Here is a 21,235-nt window from a genome sequence, read left to right as displayed (position 1 = left end):
GTTCATGTGGCGGACAGGCATTTCAAACAACAACCATAGGGATAATAGTACATATTTAAATCTCGTATGTAATGTTCACGCTACTTCTGGTGTAGGTAAGATCCGTGCTTTCCCTCAGACAGTTCTTCTAGCGGCTGTGTTTATCTTCTTCTTCTTCTTCTATGACCAGCTTTCTTGGATGTTTTTGTTCCGGGGTCACACGCCAGTGCAGTGGTTTTGGAGCATGCGCACACGCATTATCCAATCAATAATGCGATTAAGCTGTATACGTGGTGGAGAAAACTGAATTCCAATCGCATTATCTGGGTGTCTCAATCGGATAATGAGTACTCCAATTTTAATCGGAGTAACATGTTTACATGCACCTAAGTTCTCCTGTTATAGTCCGATTAAGGCAATAATTCTGTTTTTGCATGTAAACGTACTGAATGAGGGACAGGAGGATACTGGATAAACTGCTCTCCATTATGGACAGTCTATCCCATCCACTACACCAAACATTGAGAGTCAGAGGAGCTGCATACATAATTTCTTTTATTCCATATTCTATCCAGCTGTATAACAGTTCATCTTTTTGTGACAATAAAGCTACTATAATTGATTAATTTCCCTTGTGGATCATTAAAGTATAAGTTTAACTCTAAGTTAGCTTGTGGTTAGTATTAGCATTAACGCAGGGCTGGGAAATTAATTTCTACAGGGGGCCGCATGAAAACCCTGAACTGTGTTGGAGGGCCAAACCAAACGACAACTTGAACGTTATTCTGCTCAATATTAATTTTCTCCCATTGTAAAAAGCAGTAAATTATATATGTTGATAAGCTGCTACTGGTAATCAGAAACATAAGAATATTCTGTAAATAGAGTTTTGGTGTAGGTTGAGGAGGAAAATGAAACACAATACATCTGTAGTTTTGGATATAACGCATTGGAATGTTGGAAACTTTGTCCTCTTTGGAAAACTTCGGTGGATCATATAGCTACATGAATTATTTTCTGTATCTCAATAAATCTCAATAAATGTTTAACCCTTTAAGACCTGAATGTCCGTCTGCCCACAAAGAGAAGCTGGCTGTATTTGAATTACCGTAATCTCCGATGGACAATATTCAAGTTGCGCTTTCTAGAAAAAAATGCTGCCATTACGGTAATGATGACGCACAGCTGCTGTCGGCTGCCGGTTGGAGAGCAACGATCGCGGAGCCCCAGCAAGAGAGACTTGTTTGGAGGAATTTGTTGGTAAAAACAAAGTTAGTTATACCCTTGAGATGTCACGAAGGTCTTCCAGGCAAAAGCACAACTAACCAGTGTTCACTCACAATGAATACTGTCAATAGCGCAAACCACTGTGACTCAAAATCGGCCGCTTTGACGGATGCCAGCAATCCGTTCAGGCTTTTGAGGGTTAATAGGTGGCAAGAAGCTGTTTCAATCTTACTTTTTTTGTTGTTGACGAACTAACAGTGACATGACGTAAATAACACATCATGGCTCAAAATAAAAGCAACACAGTCGTATTGCATGCACAGTTCATCTGTGGTCATGACTGACGTACCGCGGGCCGGACGGGAATGCCCAAAGGGCCGTATGCGGCCCGTGGGTCGTAAAATGCCCAGGTCTGCATTAACGTGTAACAAGACTCCCCCAAATAATGATTAACTTAACGCAAATTTGTCAAATCGTCCATCCAGTGAGTGATAGACAATTTGACAGGACTGCCCAACATGCAATGGGCAGACATTTACACGGACCTAATTGAGAAACTCAGCCTCCACGAAAGAAAAGTTGAAGACATACAAATCATTAGACGCCTATAACAATGTCTTATCAAGTGAAGCCTCTCCTCCAAAGACATTACCAGAAGTAAGTGGAATCACTGTGGAAACTAATATAGCAAATGCAGCACGCAGCTAATGTTGCGTTACCTAGCAGTTAGCATTACCATTAACATGTAACAAAAATCCCCTAAATAAGCATTAACTTAATGTAATTTCAGTCACAATTTAGTCTAACCCATAACGTTATCCAGGCTGAAACTGATGATGCATTACATATTAATCTGACCTGATATGAAGTGTGCGTGTTGTTGATCGTCTCACTCCAATCCTATCTTTTATCGTGTAATCATGTTTTAACGTGAACACAGACACTAACTTTTAACATGTATCCTAAAGTTTCTATATCACTTTTGGTCTGTGATAATAGTGACATTGTGATGTCGATGATACTGTAGTGGAGACATGACATGAAAACAACATATTTTCACACGATCAGCAATAGTTGAGTTTATAAAATTTGAAGAGAAATTTTGCTCACATTTGATCTGTTTGATGAGTGGCTTCAGGAGTTCCAACCAAACCTTCAACACAAACATGTCAAAACAATTAAATATTTAATAAATTATATATATATATATATATATATATATATATATATATATATATATATATATATATATATATATATATATATATACAGTATATACATATACATATATATATTCTGCTTGCTTTAAACTCTGTGTGATTTTTCTTACATAATTTCCACTGTGGTGTCTGAACTCCAGCCCAAAGTACTCCTTCTCCAGCAGTTTCAGATGGCCACACACTTTGTTGAAGAAGTCTCCGCCTAAAACCTTTGGCTGGCAGAGGGAGAGATGAAATTAAAGTTGGGGTTAGTGAGAGGGGATAACTGGAGGTTTTAACTGAGACGTTCTTAAAACTTTGGTGAGGCACACTTACTGGGCCAGTCAGCTCAGTTTGTCAGCTCAGTTTTCTCATCAGAATTTTGCATTATGAGTTAATGATGAGTCCATTAGTAACAGGTTATTTAACTGAATGTACATTGTTTATGTGTTAGAACTCTTCTTTACAGTAATTCAGGCTTTCATTTATTATTATCATTATTTTGCTTGCAACTATACATTACTCTAGTGCAATCACACATACATTTGCTATACAGTCCTATTTTCATCACTCAGAGTTAGATGTGAGACTCGGGACGACAGTGGCTCAGGTGGTAGAGCGGGTCATTCAATGATCAGAGGGTCTGTCCCAGTTACTGTCGTAGTGTCCTTGGGCAAGACACCTTACCCACCTTTCCCCGTGTGAATGAAAAGCGCTATATAAATCCAATCCATTATTATATTATTATAGACGTGTGTATAAACAGTGTTGCATTTAGCACTAAAGATTCTATAACACTACTAAACCATAATACCACTGTAACACAAATGTTGGTGTAAATAAATTAAGTTTCATAGAATTTACTACTGATGTATCAGCAAAGCAGTGTGGGGTATGTGGTACATTGAGAAAGGATTCCCATTGGTAACTCTATTATTTATAATGAGTTTTAAATCACATAGCAATTTAGTGTTGTTGAACAGGATTATGCATGTAAAATCAAATCCCACACAATTATGAAACAATAAAAGGCACCTCTTGATTGCATTACATTTTATTGTCCACAAGTAGAGCACTTTGTCATTGAATCCTTGAGTAATGAACTGAATTTTGACAGTGTCGCAGCAATTCAGTTACTGATGATCCTCTGACACCTGAGGCCTGTATCATGAAGCAAGCTCAACTTATCCAGTTTTACTCCAACTTATCCAGCTGAACCTATCCAGAACAATGATAATCTGGATAAGCGGTATCACAACACTGGTTATCAACTCGCTAGTCAATCCAGGTTTGTCTTGTTGTGAATCGGTGAAAGCGCACGTATAAGGGTGGGTTCCAAAGCAGCAGACCAATCACAATCATGAGCACTGATCCGCCAGCAAAAAGGAGCAAAGACTGATTCTACTCAAATATGAAGAAGAAAAAGTAAATCTCACTCAAAATCTCGAAAATTCAAACACCGCAGCTGCATCAAAGAGACGGCATAAGGCATGGTAAAGGATTGCAGATTGCATAAATGCACAAATTACACATCAGTGGCTCTATTAGTTTACATTTAACAAAGTCGCGAGTATGACAATAGTCTCATTCGTGGGAACGTGGGAGCAGATAAAAACCAACCGCAAGAACATCATTTAATCTGGGGAGTTGGATTTCTTAATGTCATAATGTACATGGGCTACAATAAAGCTGGAAGCTGATGCCACAATTGCATCATATCAATACATCAATTTGTTGGCCTGAATGAAATTATCCTGATTCTGAGCTTAGTTTGAGCTTAGCGGGGACAAATGGCAAAAATATCCTCTTCACTGTGTAGTCGAGATGGATGAAAAAAAGCAAAAACAGAAGGCAGTAAAGCTCAGGGAAAAAATAAATAAAAAATACTGAAAGAGGACGCAGCAAAATGTGCTAAAACAAGTGACATGTATGCTGCTACCACAAGCTTGGCGGTTGTCGGCGGGTCGAGTGCAGCGAGTGCACAGGTGATGGTGGTTGTCGAAGAGGTAGTGGAGGAGGAGAAAAAGGGAGAGGATGATGATGACATTGCTGACTCACACATACCCCCAACTTGGGTTGGCATACAAGTTTTTGCTGACCCTGTCAATAATTCAAGTAGCCTGTGAGCGGTCATTTTCAACCCTCCGCTACATCAAAAAACAGACTGAGGAGTTGCCTGTCTGCCAGCAAACTGGAAGCCTTCATGTTGATGGCCACAGAAAAGGATGCTCTCGTGTCCTTTGATAATGACACAGTCATTGATAGAGCTGCAGACAACAGTGAATTACTGAAGAGACTGCTTGTGTAAGGTGAGATTTATGATAAATTAACAAATTTGTGCATTTAATTACACTTTTTGACAGAGAATAATCTGTTTATTCCTTTGCTCTCTGCTCGCTCCTCTGCTCGCTGCCCTGTCTCCCTGAGATGTTCCAGATGTGTCTTGCATTGGTGTGGACTTCACAGGCATTCATCACATTTGTAAGTTGTAACTCCCTTTCTTTCCTTTGTCTGCCTGTCTCTGCGCCTCTCTCTCTCTTTCTTACTGTAGGCCTAATTGTCTTATTTGTGTAAACTGTATGTTTAATTAAACACTGAAAAGACACCTCTAGCAGTGTTTCCTTGACAACCACTTTCACTTCAAGATGGGAATTGTGGCACTGTTGTCATCTCCCCCAAGAAGAAGGTCTCTGTGAGTAGTGAAAGAGCGTATCAATTTTTCTTAACATGGTTACTCTCTTAGGCTACTGCACTTTATTTTAATTTTCGAAACTTCACAATGTGCACATACATCCTCTGGTATGGCGTGTGCTTACACGTATCGTGTAAATCACCATGGTGGGCCGCCAGGGATCAAAAATGCCAGGGCCATATTTTGGTCCCAATCCAGCCTTGATCGAGGCAGTGTTTTGGTCACATAACCACTGACTTTGAAGCAGTTCAAGTGCTTTGAACCACTCAAATGGTTCAATTGATTCATATGAAACACCTGAGGCTCTGACACTTGCGCAGTAGCTCATGAAGTAATTGTATCAAAGCCGTGTGGCAGTGCTTCGGTCACATGCCCCCTGAAGTTTGAAGCAGTTCAAGTGCTGCTGCTTCGCCAGAGCCTTGGTTGTCACAGGACCATCACTAATGATGGGTTCGATTTGTCATATGAATCACTTGGTATTATCGAGCATGTTCATGGATAGGATATCTGGGATGTCTTATTTAGTGGTGTTCATTTGAATGTTTCATTGCACTGTATAGACTTTGATTCCGGCAGATGACTCTTATTTATCTGTATTTTGTTTCTCCATTTGGAACTGATTTTGCTCCAGCATCAAATTGTTTGAGGGGGCTTTATGTGGTGATGGACACAAGAGTAACAGTGACATTGTCATACATTCATTGTGAGCACTGTGGAACTGAATTAGCTCACAATGAAATGGCTCTAACATCATCTTCACAAAGGTTCTGGTATTCAGCATTAGTTTCAAATAAATTGAGGGCTGTTGATTTTGTTGTACTATTTTCAACAAAATCAAACCCTCAATTGATTTATTATTATTAACTGCTAGGTTAACAACAGGAAATCTTTTAATTCAAGTTTAATGACCACAAACAACATCTTCCATAATGATAATCATGTTCAATTACCACTTTTCTGACACTGTTTCAGCATTAACTGAACATTTGAACAATCATGAAGGAAGATTTAGATGAGAATGCATTCACATGTGTACCTAACTGGGTAGTGTTGATTCAGATCCAACTCAAAAAGAAAGGATGGAAAAAAATGTGTCCTCATGCTTAAGTCCAACATAAACTTGACATAACATTCCTTCCTTTCTTCTCACATTTACTTACTTACACTTCCTCTGAACAACCCTCATTAACTTGTCAGGAGGGAGAGGGAGGGGGGAAGAGGAGGGACTGAACAGCTGTAAGCAATTATAGAAAGAACACAAGCCTAACTTATAATTACTGGAAACAAATGGCCACCCCCAGAACAGCAGCTTCAGCAGCAGAATGTAGCTTTAAATGTAGATGGAAATAGTTCTGTGAAACAGGTTTAAAAACATCAAGGTTTTGACCAGAAATGTAGTCATTCATTTACATTCGAAATGTAGCGAGAATGCATTCATTTAATTGTGCCTATATGTTGCTAAGCTACGTAGCGTATTCATGCTAGCCACACTTAGAATTTTGCAGGTCTAAACGACAGGGAAGCCACATCTGCATCACTGCTGTTCCTACAAATACTTTAAAACCAAGGAAGAACTACAAATCTGTGTTTTCAAATCTGTGTTTTCAATCTGGTTATTACAGCTGTTCAAATAAATAAATAAATTTGTCACCTGGATGCTAAAACTACCACAACTTCTCAAACACTAAATCAAACTCAAAAGGTAGGGACAGAGAACTAAATGTGAAATACTGCAGTTACAATCTTACACTGTTGCTATGCTTAGTTCAATAAATTATTACAAGCTCACATAATATGACTTAATTTTCCTTTCAGTGCCAAAACATCGTGTGTTCCAGCTTCTCACATATCAATGATTTGGAGTCTTCTTTTTCATTATGTGACACAGAACAACATATATATGATAAAGCATTAAATTTCACATCTTTGTGGGTTTCAGAAAATTCCCATGGATACTTTCCTGTCCTTTGCAGGGACAGGCAGTCTGAATATCCTTTAATAACATGTCATTTATCACTATCCCCCAGTCTTTTGATTTGGGCAATAAAAAATTTAAATATTTCAACTCTCAAAGCTATAGGTTTAGTGTTCTTCTGGGTTTAAAAGAAAAATGTCTGTTTTGCTAGCCAGTTTTAACAAACCGTTTTGGCTCAAAAAATTAAAAAACAAACAAACAAAAAAAACATAAACTGAATCATGTTTGGTCTGATGTTGATCAGATTTTTTTTTTGTTTTGTTTGCATATTCAATATGGTGAGAATTGGGGGTTTACAAAACAAAATTATGATTATTAGATTATTAGACTTTGTAGTCAATTTTATTGCAGAACGGTTAGACAAATTTTGTGAGAATATGCAGGACATGTGTTCATATTATTCTGTCCACTCAGAATTACTCATTAGATCATTAGATAGAGATAATTCTCGAGAAAAAAGATATGAATATGTGATTTGATATATATATATATATATATATATTCAAGTCCAAACAGCTGCAGATGTATTTGATGCGTAAAACACTGTCCGGAACTGCCACATGCTCTGCTATCTAGGTCAAAATGCATTTTCAACACATTTCTTTTCATTGCCCCTGAGGCATTGGGAAGTGTTCATAGCCACTGGCATTGTGTTAGCAAAGTAGCTCTATTTTCTAGGCCATGGTTTCTTCCTCTATCGCTTTCCCAGCATCCTCTAGGACAGGAGTAGCATCTTTTTTTTACAAGAGGTGAGAGGGGGAACAGACAGCGAGGACAAAGAAAGAAAGAAAATAGTGCAGACAAAAATAAACTATGATTAAATATAGACTCTGCTAATTGAGGGTGAGTTGCAGACCATAGATTTCAGATCTTATTTATGGTTAACCTAAGGTAGCGGTCTCAGTGAGGGGGCCAAAGTTAAGAACTGACTCCAAATCACAGGCCAACCAGAATGGATATTTAACAACTGGGGCAAATACAACACTATTTTTCATTGTAAGATCAACAGTCCATAGTGTGGGTTCCTAACGCTATCTGTACGTTTCATGAATTTGGTGTTATTGACACTATGAGTTCACAAAATGACGGGAGAAGGGAGATGTTAAGAGTCCACTAACACAGACTCCAAAAAACAGCCATATTTTCCTTTTATGAAGCAGGACATATGGAACATGGTCCAGGTCTTTCTCAAGCAGATGTGAGGGCTGACACCTGAGTGGGAAGTCCCACCCATCTAGGTAAGGGAGGAGCTTCCCCCTTTATAAGCTTAGGTGTGGACAATTACTGCCTCTTCGTTTGAGGGCCTCTGGATATCAGGACAAGAGTCAGCGTTTCACTGCTCCCTGGTCGAGCCACTGCACCGGGCCAATCACCCTACCTGGGCCAGCTCCAGCAGTAACCTTGTTGACAGGTTTGGTGTCAGACTGCTGCTTTGTCGGGATGAACGTAACCAGGCTGCAGCGTCAGGACTGATTATAACCAACCATTTGGTTAAAGGACTGGGAAACTTTTATCTTTCTGACTCACATTCATACTGTTCAACTGCTTGTAGTTTTATCCTTGATATCTATATATTGTACACATGGTTTTAATGATTGATAGCTGTGAACCAACTGACTTTTTTACTACATTTTGTTTTTTCTTTTGTTCTAGGCAGAGGGAGGACATGCAGGGAGTACGCGTGGGTTACACACACACACACTGCATGCATGGTGGTAGGTTTGCAGTGCAGTGGTCACTTTATTGTTGTGTAGATTTGCCCTTTTGGTTGCAGTTTGCAGTGGTTTGCAGTACTCACGGTGTACACACATGGTGGTTGTTGGGGTTGGTGATAGAATCTCCCCGCAGTGAGTACCCTGTATAGTATTTATGTTAGTTTATTATAGTAGTTGGCATAGTACTCATTTTAGTATTCCTATCATTGTATAATAAAAAGACTTTTGTTATAAAATTATAACCATCTGTTTCTGTTTGTTTTTAGGTCCTCTTTTCATTTATTTCATTGTTGCAAATAAATATTATTATTCCTTGACTGCATGACTACGGCTCTTACCTGTAAAATTTGCTTGTGTCAATTGTCCAGCAATTGCAGCCTCTGTTGGTACTTTTTGCTACCTGTTCCTCATTGTATTTACTGGACTTGGTCACAAACAGATAATAATGTTCAGCACTGGTGCATTTCCACATTCACAAGACATAGGCATTCAGATGTTGTACCTTTGGATATAGTCTAAAATTACATCTGTAAACTGTTCGGAAATTGGAATTCATGCCGTAGAAGCCAATAACGTAATAACGGCCCATAACGTAATAAATTTGCCATTTTTAAAATGTAATAGGCCAATAACGTAATAACTGGCCAATAAAGTGATAAAAGTCCTGAAACCAATAACGTAATAACTTTTGGCCAATAACGTAGTAACTTATTACGTTATTGGCCAAAAGTTATTATTAGAGTTGAGCCGGATACTCGGCTGAAAGAAGTATCCAGTACGGATCGAGCACTTTTGCTAAGTACGAGTATTATACATACGAGTCAATATCTGTGCTCAGATTAAATGAAAATCCTCATTGGTTATCTGTGTCTGCGTTCTGTGATAGGTGCCGCACCGCACCCCTCCCCGACACACACACGCTGATGGCACTGCTGGACATCTTCCGATGTAGACAGGAAATAAAATTGATGTATATTTTTTTTTAAGTTTCCTTGGCCAACCATTGTGTCCACAATCCTACAAAATCCCTGACTTTATGCAAGTGTACCTATGCTACTAAGATTTATGCACTATGGAAGAAATCCATTTTGAGCATGTTCGGGGGCACCTATGGCTCAGCAGGTAGAGCGGGTTGTCCATGAACCGAAGGGTTAGCAGTTCAATTCCCTGAGTGTGTCATATGCTGAAGTGTCCTTGAGCAAGACACTACTGAACCCCCGGTTGCTCCCAGTGAAACTGGCACTGTTGTGTGAATGTGTGTGTGCTTGTGTGAGCGAATGGGTGGATGTCTCTCTGACTGTAAAAGTGCTTTGAGTAGGTAGAAAAGCGCTATATAAGAGCAAGACCATAGTTTCAACCTGAACCCTGATGTCCTTTTTTGCATTTTATTGTTGTTTGTACCAGAACCTGGAAACATGCACAGGGACAGTACTGGACTACATCAAGTTCTGCATGGGAACTATGTCTGTGGACGAAGTCAAGCAGGTTTTTCCAAATCAGAAACCTTGGATGACCAGCCAGGCCCCCTCACCCTCAATGATGTCATAGACATAGCGCTGCAAGCTGTGCTGCGCCAACTGGAACAATAGCAGAGGTATGCCAGGATGCTCTTTTTGGATTAAAGCTTGGTATTCAACACAATCATCCTGAACATTCTGATCACCAAACTGGACACCCTGGGCCACCTCCACTCAGATGTTTCTGGATAAAAGACTTTCTATGTTACAGACCCCAGACTGTGAGACTTGGCCCCCACCTTTCAACCACAGGGCTGCATGCTGAGACTTAGACTTAGACTAACTTTATTGTCATTTTGTATGCACAGGGTGTATACAGAACGAAATTTTGTTGCATAAGGCTCAGGACAATGCAATACAGTTACAGATAAATAAAATAAAAATACAATATAAAGAGCAGCAGCTATGTAGATGTAAGGATGGCATGTATCAAAGTGCAAAAAAAAAAGTTTAAAAATGTTTAACAGTGCAAAATGTCAGTGCAAAATGACTGTAAAAGAAGGTATGTTCAGTTATGTACATGTACAGTGTGAAGTGGAGTCCAGTTAAGAGTACAAGACCAGTTAAGAGTTCAACAGTTCAATAGCCTGATGGCAAGGGGGAAAAAGCTGTTGCAGAACCTGGTGGACCTGTACCGGATGCTGCAGAACCTCTTTCCAGACGGCAGCAGGGAGAACAGTCCATGGTGGGGGTGTGAGGGGTCACCGACGATATTACGGGCACGGGACATGCAACGCTGTGATGAGATGTCCTGAATGGAGGGAAGAGGGGTCCCGATGATCCTCTCCGCTGTTCTCACCACTCTCCTCACATTCTTCCAGTCAGAGGCGCATCAGCACACTATACAGAGAGGCAGCTGGTCAGAACCCTCTCCATAGTGCTTCTGTAGAACGTCTTGAGGATGGGCAGGGGTATGAGGGCTCTCCTCATCCTAAGCAGAAAGTACAAGTGCTTCTGTGCCCTCTTGACCAATGTAATGGCAATTTCAATTTATTTAGTTTTAACCATTTGAGACACCCGACCTCTCCCTTTTCTAACATAAGATACCAAATGGTTTTGTGTGATGTTTAGACTTAATCTGCATCTAAATACAAGATCCTGCAGGATACCCTAGGTGTGAAGCACATCCACAGGGGGTCAGTCCGAGATACCTGCAGTGGGCAAAGGGTGTGAAAACCCTCCCTGGGGGGGCTGACCCCTGCAGCAGACAAATGGCTGTAAAACATACTCTAGGGGGTGTTTCCTCAGGTATAAATGTTTAGGTATCCCCATGCTCAGGGTCTTTCTTCATCATTAACCGCTCGCGTGTTGATTCACCTTTTCTTTGCAAAAATAATAAAATCTTGTTGGCCGGCCGGCAAGTCTCTATTTCATTCTTCACCAGCAGCAGAGAAAATTTCCACAACACCAATGACATGGTGTTTACAGACCAGATGAGGTCGTCTGTGATGTGCACCCCCAGGAATTTGGTGCTGCTGACCACCTCCACAGCTGAGCTGTTGATGAGCAGTGGAGCGTGGCTGGGCCGGTTCTTCCTGAAGTGGTCAGTCATCTCCCTCGTCTTGTCCACGTTCAGGATCAGGCTATTGTCTCTGCACCAGCCCATCAGCTGCTCCACCTCCTCTCTGTAGTCCAAATCGTTGTCGTCTCTGATGAGGCCCACCACCGTTGTGTCGTACGCAAACTTCACGATGTGATTGGTGGCAAACCTGGGGACACAGTCGTGTGTCATCAGAGTGAACAGTAAATGGCTCAGGACGCAGCCCTGAGGGGAGCCTGTGCTGAGGGTGATGGCATCGGAGGTGTGCTGTCTGTTCCCCACTGACTGAGGTCTGTCAGTGAGGAAGTCTAGCAGCCAGTTGCATAGGGGGGTGCTGAAGCCCAGGTGTTCCAGTTTTCCTACCAGATGCTGTGGGATGATCGTGTTGAACTGAAGTCCAGGAACAGCATCAGCACATGGGTGTTCTTCTCCTTCAGATGTGCCAGGCTCAGGTAAAGAGCGGAGGAGATGGCATCCTCAGTGGAGCGGTTCTGCCGGTAGGCAAACTGGAATGGGTTGAATGTGGAGGGGACTCTGGAGATGATGTGTTCTTTTACCAGCTTTTAGAAGCACTTCATCATGATGGGAGTCAGTGCAACAGGCTGGTAACTGGTGAGTGAGGTGACTTGAGGTGTGTTGCTGGACATATTTTCAGCTAGCAACCACTGAAAGAGACCCTGATCGTGTTCTCCCTTGCAGGCCCTCAAGTGGCCAGAGTGCCGGCGTCTGAGATTTATTGACGCATCAAAAGCATAATTTTTCTGACGAAACTAGTGGCTGTATAATGCAAATTTCCGATATACAGTCCCCTCCAAAAGTATGGGAACAGCAAGGCAAATTCCCTTGTTTTTGTTTCTCACTGAATACATTTGGGTAGATCAAAAGATGAGTATGAGACAAGAGTTCAGAATGTCAGCTTTTATTTCCTGGTATTTACATCTAGATGTGTTAAACAACTTAGGATATATCACTATTTATGTTATAACAATATCAGTCAGGATATTTTATTACATTATTGGGGAAGTTATTGCATTACTGGGTTTTATTACATTTTCGGTTGAGTTAAGTGCAAATTTTCAGGAAATTATTACATTATAGGGTGCTACACTCTCCAATCTCATTGTACACTGTATAATGACAATAAATATTCTATTCTATTCTATTCTATTCTATTCTATTCTATTCTATTCTACTAACTGCCATTCATGTTTTCTAATTTTGTCCAAAGTCATTAAGGAAAATGGATTAGTAAGCAAGTAATCCACCTTGTTCATGCTAATGGCTGCCATAACTGAACTTCTTCTGCCTCCTCCCACTCTGAGACCAGTAACACTTTTGACCAATGGCCAACATCCTGAGGGCTGACTGAATTCAGTCCAAAAAATCAGTGAATGACAGGAGCAAGGCACAACACCTCTCAATCACTTACAAGAATTAAATGAATAAAAGGGGACCAGGTGCGCTGGGGCTGTAAAAATCAGCCCATTTAGAGAAATTCTAATACAGATATTGACTTTTTGTTTGTTTGTTTGTTTGTTTGTTTTTTGTTAGAGAAGAGAGAGACATAAGACATAAGATTACATACGACCATAAGGAAAGATGCAAATAATAATAACAACAATAATAATAATAATAATAATAATAATATGGATATATGTGATAAAGAGAATGGAAGATAATATGGGTGGGGAAGGAAGGGAAAGGGAAAAAACAACAACATAAACAATTATAAAATATGATTCAGGAATGCAGGGTAAGATGGGCATTTAGTTTGAAGTCAATATTCCTAACAACAAATGACAATATTAAGAATTATATGTATTATTATTATTACCATCGCCAACTACTATATTCATATTAACATTGCTAGTATTAATATATAAATAATAATAACAATAATAATAATAACGGCAATTGTAATAATTATGACAATGATAATAAAATAATAATAATAACACACATACGCATATACACAGAGATATTGACTTTGGTGCTGTTGCTACCCTTTGTTTCATCAAAAAGTAAAACATAAGTTATTTTATAAAAATATGTTTTCTCATCTTTTTTGTGTTTAGCCTTGTTAGCCCATTTATACCAGCCATCCCTGTATGTATACACACACGTATGTGTGTAGGTAGATCACTTTGACTTGGTCATTGTAAAAGTAGCTCGCAAGCCAAACAAAAAAATGTGGGCACCCCTGGTCTAGGTCTATTGATGTAAAACTTTTAGATTCATAGTTTAAGAGGTGACTTATATAAAGCTGTGACATTGTTCTCGTGAAGCCAGTTTTTACTCCTGTACAGGTTATCATCATCTGGAGTTAATCCTAATATCATCATTTAGAACGGAAGAAGACATTTAAACAAAACATCTTCTCAGAAACTCTCATATCCGACTGTTCACTATTGTATATATATTTAAAATCCAATGTAAATCACAACGTCATGAATTATTTCACAGCATGTCTAAACAAAACACATGTAACCAGGAGACATTTTACTGCTGCAATGTCTCCCTGCACAAACACAAAAGAAAAAAGAAAGAAAGAAAGAAAGAAAAAACATGAACACCACGTCATTGGGTCGGTCGACAGAATCGGTTCAAGAAGAAGAAGAAGATTTTTTTGATTTTTACAAACACACTTTATTCACGTTCACAGGGTGCAATTCACACAATCAACAATAAAGTGCTAAAGTGCGTAAAATTTTAAATATGCCAGAAAAATGAAAGCAAACAGATCAGTGAGACATTCAGTCTTGAAGACATTGTGCAAAATACAGCTCTTCCCCAACAACAGTACACAAGGCAGCATTATAACACCAAAAGTCTTTAAAATAATTCAAATTATTACACATTTTATAAAAACTGAACACTGAAACTGCCTCCTGACCTGCTTTATCCTCCACTTTATTCCATCTGGACACTAAAATCGCCAACTTGACTTCACCGGAAATAAAATTTAGGAGCTGCCACTTTTACTGGTTTATTCTCTTGTAACCTGCACCATAAATAAAAGTTGTTTTACTAAAAGTTTGACCAAAAAAACTAAAAACAATCGTTAAAAGAGTGAATAGCACTGAAAGTCTCTTACACTCACTAAAACAGGCCCATGACTTAAAAACACCCTAATAAAACGGAGGTAACCCATGTAACCTTAAAAATTTGGAATCAATTAAAAACAGAGCAGCATCCAGTCCCAAGTTATTCACGCCTGAAAATGCAGCTGGCCACATCTCTCCGCACCAGATCTGCCGGCCCTGTCAAAAACCTCTGGATGAACTGTAATCTGAAGGTGGCAGTTCTGCTGGCCAAATGGATGAGGCCCTGCCCCCCCCCCTCCTCTCTGGGTAAAAACAACAGCTCCTGTGGCACCCAATGCAAACCATCCCAAAAAAAATTAACAAGTTTTGTTTGCAGTTGGACTAAAAGACCTGATGGAGGATCCATACAGGCCAGACAGTGCCAGAGTATTGAGGCCACAAGATTATTCAGCACAAGAACTCTACCCCTATACGACATCTAAGGGAGCAGCCACTTCCGTTTTTTAAGTTTTTCAGTCTATTTTTTCTATAACGCCCTCCCAGTTCCTCCCGGTCACCACCTCACTGCTGAGGAAGACACCAAGATACTTGAACCCATTTATTTACAAGCTGCAGCTTTTTTTATGTACTGCAAATTGCTGTGCTCTGAATTTTATGTACTTCTAATTTTAAACATTACTTGGTTACTTCAAATTATTACATTATGCAAAAAACCATGAGACTATTAGTACCAGATTAAAAACTGTTATCAGATCCAGAATAAAGAAATAATAAGAAGACATGCCATTGGCTGTTGGGACACTGAACATTTGTCTTTGACGTTACGCTTAACAAGGTCAATAACCACCACGTGAGGGGTTTCCGCTTGGTCACAAAAACTTGAAGCAAACAGAAGTTAGTATCGAGGCTGGAGGAAGGACAAAGGCAGAAAGCAAGTATCAAACTGAAGCTGAGTAGTATTAGCTTTATTTACCACCATGCCTCTGACTACTCAGTCGGCAAAAGCAATCCGCTAGCATGCCGTCAATTGAAATGTTAGCTAACTATGATGACAAAACCATGGCCGGCGGCGTCGTTTGCCAGTGTTAGTCATAGATATATATTTATGACTGTTAGTAGTCAGCCAGACCAACCACTTGTTTTTTTTTTACACTAACGTTAGCTTAGCACTTAACAGTGACTCATTACGTTTGCTTTTGTGAACTACCTGACACAGGCGGAGAGAAAGAGGAACAACTCTTCTACATTTTCACTAATTTTTTGGACATAATCTTTACTGTGTGACTTGAAATGGCATGATTTCTGGCTAGGATAGGAAGCTGGATTTTATGGAACGTGTCAAAATGTCAAAGTCTTCTTTCCAGACAGACTGCTCCTACTCCTCCACTTGCAGGTGTCGCTAATAAGCCATTTTAAGTGGATTTTCTTCCAAAGAAGAGAGAACAAATGTTTTATAAATGAAACTGAGATTTGGTAATGGTTACTCTTATAATAGTTACTCTTTTTTTAAAACAAGTAGTTTGATCTTTCTCTTGCCTCTCACAAATATAGGAAGAGCGACCTTCTCTGCCTTTTTCAAGCTTTTTTTGAAATTTTAATTTTGGTGCAAGACTAGTCAGTTGTCAACATGTCAACACAAAGATGTCAACATGAAATTCAAAACAATACTGAAAAATATGTAAAGGATAAGTTAACGATCATCTTCTAGTTTATTGAGGGGAGATCTGCTAACACAGTTTAGGTCGACTATTTCACAACCAATAGCATTTATTTTGATTTTGGTAAATTTCATGATTCATAATTTTTTTTCTTTCTCTCTGCAGATAAGTGGTGATTGTTGATTTCCTGGCATAAGCTGGTGGTTAAGAACTCCACTCCTTTCTATGCTGAACTGTACAGTGAAGCAGTGCGCTCCACAGTAGGAGAAACCTTAGTCAAAGAACCCAATGTTGAGCAGCTACCGAGATGCAGTGGAAAGGCACTCAGTATGAACAGGTACTCTTTTTGTGTTTAAGCCAAGGTGAGGCACTTGAATTCAGACAGATTGAGCTTGTGTTTGTGATGCAGGACCAGCATGTATACTTTAAGCAAGCAAGGCAGAGCATGAAACGCTCGTATTTGTGATGCAGGACCAGCATGTATACTTTAAGCAAGCAAGGCAGAGCATGGAGTGACCTCCTTTCTGTCCTGAGACCAGTTGAAGCCAGGAAACGTCTGTCACTGCTCAAAAAGACAAGTATGTGTTTCAATTTGTACATAATAAACTTTCACATTAGGAAAATGTGCATAGTCAAAATGTACTTATTAGGTCCACCTGTTCTAATCAATGCAGTCCAATACAGCAGTTCTACTATGAATTGTACTTCAAAGAATCTTCTCTACATTTTTGTTGATGTTTTGAAAAAGGTGATGACTATATACAACACCTTGTTCATCATTGATTTCATAGTGGGTGTTAGTGATGGTGTACTGCATTATATTGAGAAAGGAACACTTTAAAATATATCAATTGGCTACTGAGTATATAATTATGTTGGGTATTAATATACCCAGATTGAGCTAAGTGATGTCTGTGTTTAAATATTACTACTATCTGTCCTTTAATAAGGCCAACAAAATGTCTTGGACCACCCTCCAAGCAGCCAGAGCAACCAACAGATGAGCAGAGCCAGTTCCAGTACAAGTCCAGAAACACAGTCTGATGAGATGCCCCTTTGTGGTGAGTATTTGCATCTGTTGTACAGAATTCCTCTTTTGGGTTAGATGGGCTGAAAAATAATATAATCTACCTGTAACTTAATGTAATATAGTACAATCACCACCAGTGAATCGACAGTGTGCTTATAAATCAGTATCTTCAGTTGTCTATCTTCTCTAGATTCTGATTTTTAGCAAATGACACACAACTAATTATGGGATGGGATGGGATAATGGGATGAACACAGGATATTTTTACAATGTACAGAAAAAAATGACTCTTGTATCCAACAGTAACAATAGTTCCCCCAACAACAATATGTTGTTCATTTAGTTCCCATCTATAGTCAGTCTGGTGTGTTATTTCTTTGCTCCCCTTTGTAGTGTGTTATGTTGACATCTCACAAGCTTGTCTGTCCCAGAGCAACCATGTCATCTATAGTGGGACTCGTGTGACTGCCGTGGTGTTTGAAAAGGCTGTATCTTGCACCTTTATCCTGGTCCTGCCTCTTAAACTGTAGATGGATAGAGTATGGATTCATTTCCAGTGAGGTTTGGCGAAGTTTGTAATCAATGTTGTGGATGTATGGTGACTTGACCAGGTTATGGATGCCTTGTATGTAAATTGGTTTAAACCATTTAAAATTAAGATAATTCTGGTGTTATTAGGGGAGTATTTTTTCCTTTAAGTATTCAGTAAATCAATGTAAAAGAAATAATAATAATAATAAAAAAAAATCAATAAACAGTACATTGTTGCAGTTGTTCACCCAATATGTAGTTACCTTTTTTGACATATTTTGAAAGATCAAATTATTGTTGTATACTGTTATATTACATCTAATATAGTCATATACAGCCTTTTTAAATAAAATAACGTAATTAAAACCAACTGATAAGAGCATATTTCTGTAACTTTAAGCATTATTATTCATATTACAATGTTAATTTGCCATCTTTATAGGTAATTTCATTGTTTTAAAATCTAAAATGTTTGTACGTTAAAAACAACGTAAAACAATTAAATATCCATTTGATGTCATCTAAAACAGTAAATTCTTGCAATCTAACCAAATATCTAGTTTTGCAAGTTTTTTGAAATGTTTTGAAAGATGAATCTCATTATTTTGTGTCATATACTGTTATTTTACAATATGAATTATTATACAATCTCTTCCCATAAAATAATGTCATAAAAACCAACTAATACAGCACGTTTCTGTAAATTTAAGCATTGTTATATGTAATACAACATTTATTTACCATATTTGTAGGTAATTTAAATGTTTTAAAATGGGAAAATGTTTCTAGTTAAATGTTAAAACAACCTGAAAATAAGGCAAAATCTTGGTACAAGTACAGACTGTATTTTAATTATGGAAAATAACTGTATTTTATGAGAAAGTAATTTTCTGTTATTTCACGGTATTTTTTGGCGCCCCAGCTGCCAGAAATTTACCCTTTTTTTTTCTTTCTTTCTTTTTTTTTTTTTTTTTACAGTGCAAGACGATCCCTGCGCACCATAAAATGCAAATAAACACGTTTTTTTTTTTCTTTTTCTTTTAAACATTTCATAAAACGTACCTCCACTTCGAATGTGCGCTCGCTGTCATCCAGGAAGATGACACGTAACCGGAGCTTGGTCTCCTTTAAGACACGGGACTTCGTCGTGAGTCTCCGGGTCCGCCGTTGTCGGTCCTCCATTTCTCTCTGCTCGTCTCTCATGAGGACTCACAAAGTTTATCCATGAAATCCATCTTCTGCCGAGCAAATCCTTCTAGAAAAAGGGTTCCTCATCACCATCGTCACCTCCACGGTGTGGATCATCATGTTCCTCTGTGAGTCAACGGCAGCACGATATCTGGTGCGTGATGGTGCGCGCGCGCGGTCTCTCACACACACACACACACACACACACACACACACACACACACACACACATATATATATATATATAATTGTGAAAGTAATACTTGTCAGTTGTTGTGATGAGCCTATTTAATTATTTTCTTGCATTATTACATTATGCAAATAACCATGAGACTATTAGTACCAGATTGAAAACCGTTATCAGATCCAGAATAAAAATGAAAATCTTATCTTTAATCTTAAATGAATATAACTATCAGATTATTATTAATCCAAAATGAAAAGATCTGGTGATTATTTCCTTTTATATATATTGAGTGCATTATCAGTCACTGAAAGAAGTAAAGGAAAAGGCAAATGAGGAGGTTGTTTCTTGGCCAGCATTTAATATGTGTGTCATCCCAGCCTCTCTCTCTCATACACACAAATAAAGTGCTCAGTGCACCTTGGAGGCAAGTCAAGGCATTGCACTACTAGCCTACTTTAGGACAGGTCACTACTCTAAAAGCATGCAGCCACCACAAGAGTCCTCCATTATTCCCATGGAGAACACAAACAGGCACAGTGGCTAGTGGCATCAAACACACACAAACACACACGCGCACACACACACACACACACACACACACACACACACACACACACACAAAGATAGCATGGCTATCTTTGTGGGGACACTCACTGGCATAATGCATTCCCTAGCCCCTTACCCTAACCTTAACTATCTCAACTAAAGACCTGACCCCAAGCCTTATCCTAACCCTAAACATAACGCAATTGTAACCTTTACCCTAAAACTGAGTTTTAACCCTCAAACAGCCTTGTAAAAAAGAGAGGACCGGGCAAAATGTCCCCACTTTGCACAAATGTTTTCAATCTGATAGTGTAAAACTTAAACTGGTCCTTGGAAAACACACACACAAATATAAAAATATAAATATCATATTATTATTGTTTAAGTGTTTACATATGACAAACACTATACATCTACTATATATAAATATCAGGGCCAATACTTTTGTAAAATTTTCATGTCCCTCCCTCTCAGTATGTCTCACCAACAGCAGCAGCTTTACCATGTGGGCAGAGTTTGCTCAGGCCATCAGAGTTAGTGTTACTTAACTGAACAGTTGTGTTAACTCAATAGAATCTAGGAAACCGACTGCCTTAAATAAATAAAGCAAACACAAAAAAAGAATGATTAGTTTGCAGGATTAGTGTTTATTTCAACAAAACTGCCATTGTGAGCTTCTTAAACCCAGGTCAGTGTTTGTGGAGAAATTAAATGTTACAATCAAAACAAATCCAGTTTTAAGCATTAAAAGTATCAGCTATAAAATAAAATATATAATATCAAATTACCATTTTAAAAAATCTAGAAATATTAAAACTAAATGTTTCTCACTGACAATTTCAACAGGGTTCTATGGCACATTTTTAATTAAGCTTCAGTTAACTTACAAAGTAAATGAAACATTTCACACAAATGTCACACTATGTGCATTGAACTGTAATAAACAAGATTACACTGTAGCTTTTAACATTGTGCTACCTGTATTCTGCTGGCTGCAAACTAGTCAATCACATCACACATCAACATGTTAACAAGACAGATATCCTAACTCCATCATGTACAAAATCCTCTTATCATACTTCCAGTATGATACCAATGCTGGATGGTTCAAGATGTAGGGCTTGTGTAGGTTTTGTCTTTGCGGTGCAGAACCTTCAACATACCAAATAATACTTACAAAGCAGACTGTGAAGAAATCACTCCCATC

At 38.8% G+C, this 21,235-nt stretch overlaps 1 protein-coding gene across 1 annotated transcript in view; it reads right to left on the bottom strand.

The window, feature by feature from the left end:
• Positions 1-19,473, bottom strand: part of LOC125023383 (FERM domain-containing protein 7) — a 41,106-nt gene extending 21,633 nt beyond the window's left edge. The window contains exons 1-3 of the mRNA XM_047610607.1: positions 19,170-19,473; positions 2,537-2,641; positions 2,317-2,359 (exon numbers count right to left, since the gene is read on the bottom strand). Of these exons, the coding sequence (XP_047466563.1) occupies positions 2,317-2,359; positions 2,537-2,641; positions 19,170-19,310 (289 nt within the window). The 5' untranslated portion in view covers positions 19,311-19,473. The remainder of the gene's footprint in view (positions 1-2,316; positions 2,360-2,536; positions 2,642-19,169) is intronic.
• Positions 19,474-21,235: the final 1,762 nt, after the last annotated feature.

Source organism: Mugil cephalus, chromosome 1 (assembly GCF_022458985.1).
Source record: "Mugil cephalus isolate CIBA_MC_2020 chromosome 1, CIBA_Mcephalus_1.1, whole genome shotgun sequence".
NCBI lineage: Eukaryota > Metazoa > Chordata > Actinopteri > Mugiliformes > Mugilidae > Mugil > Mugil cephalus.
This window is presented reverse-complemented; position numbering and strand designations above follow the sequence as displayed.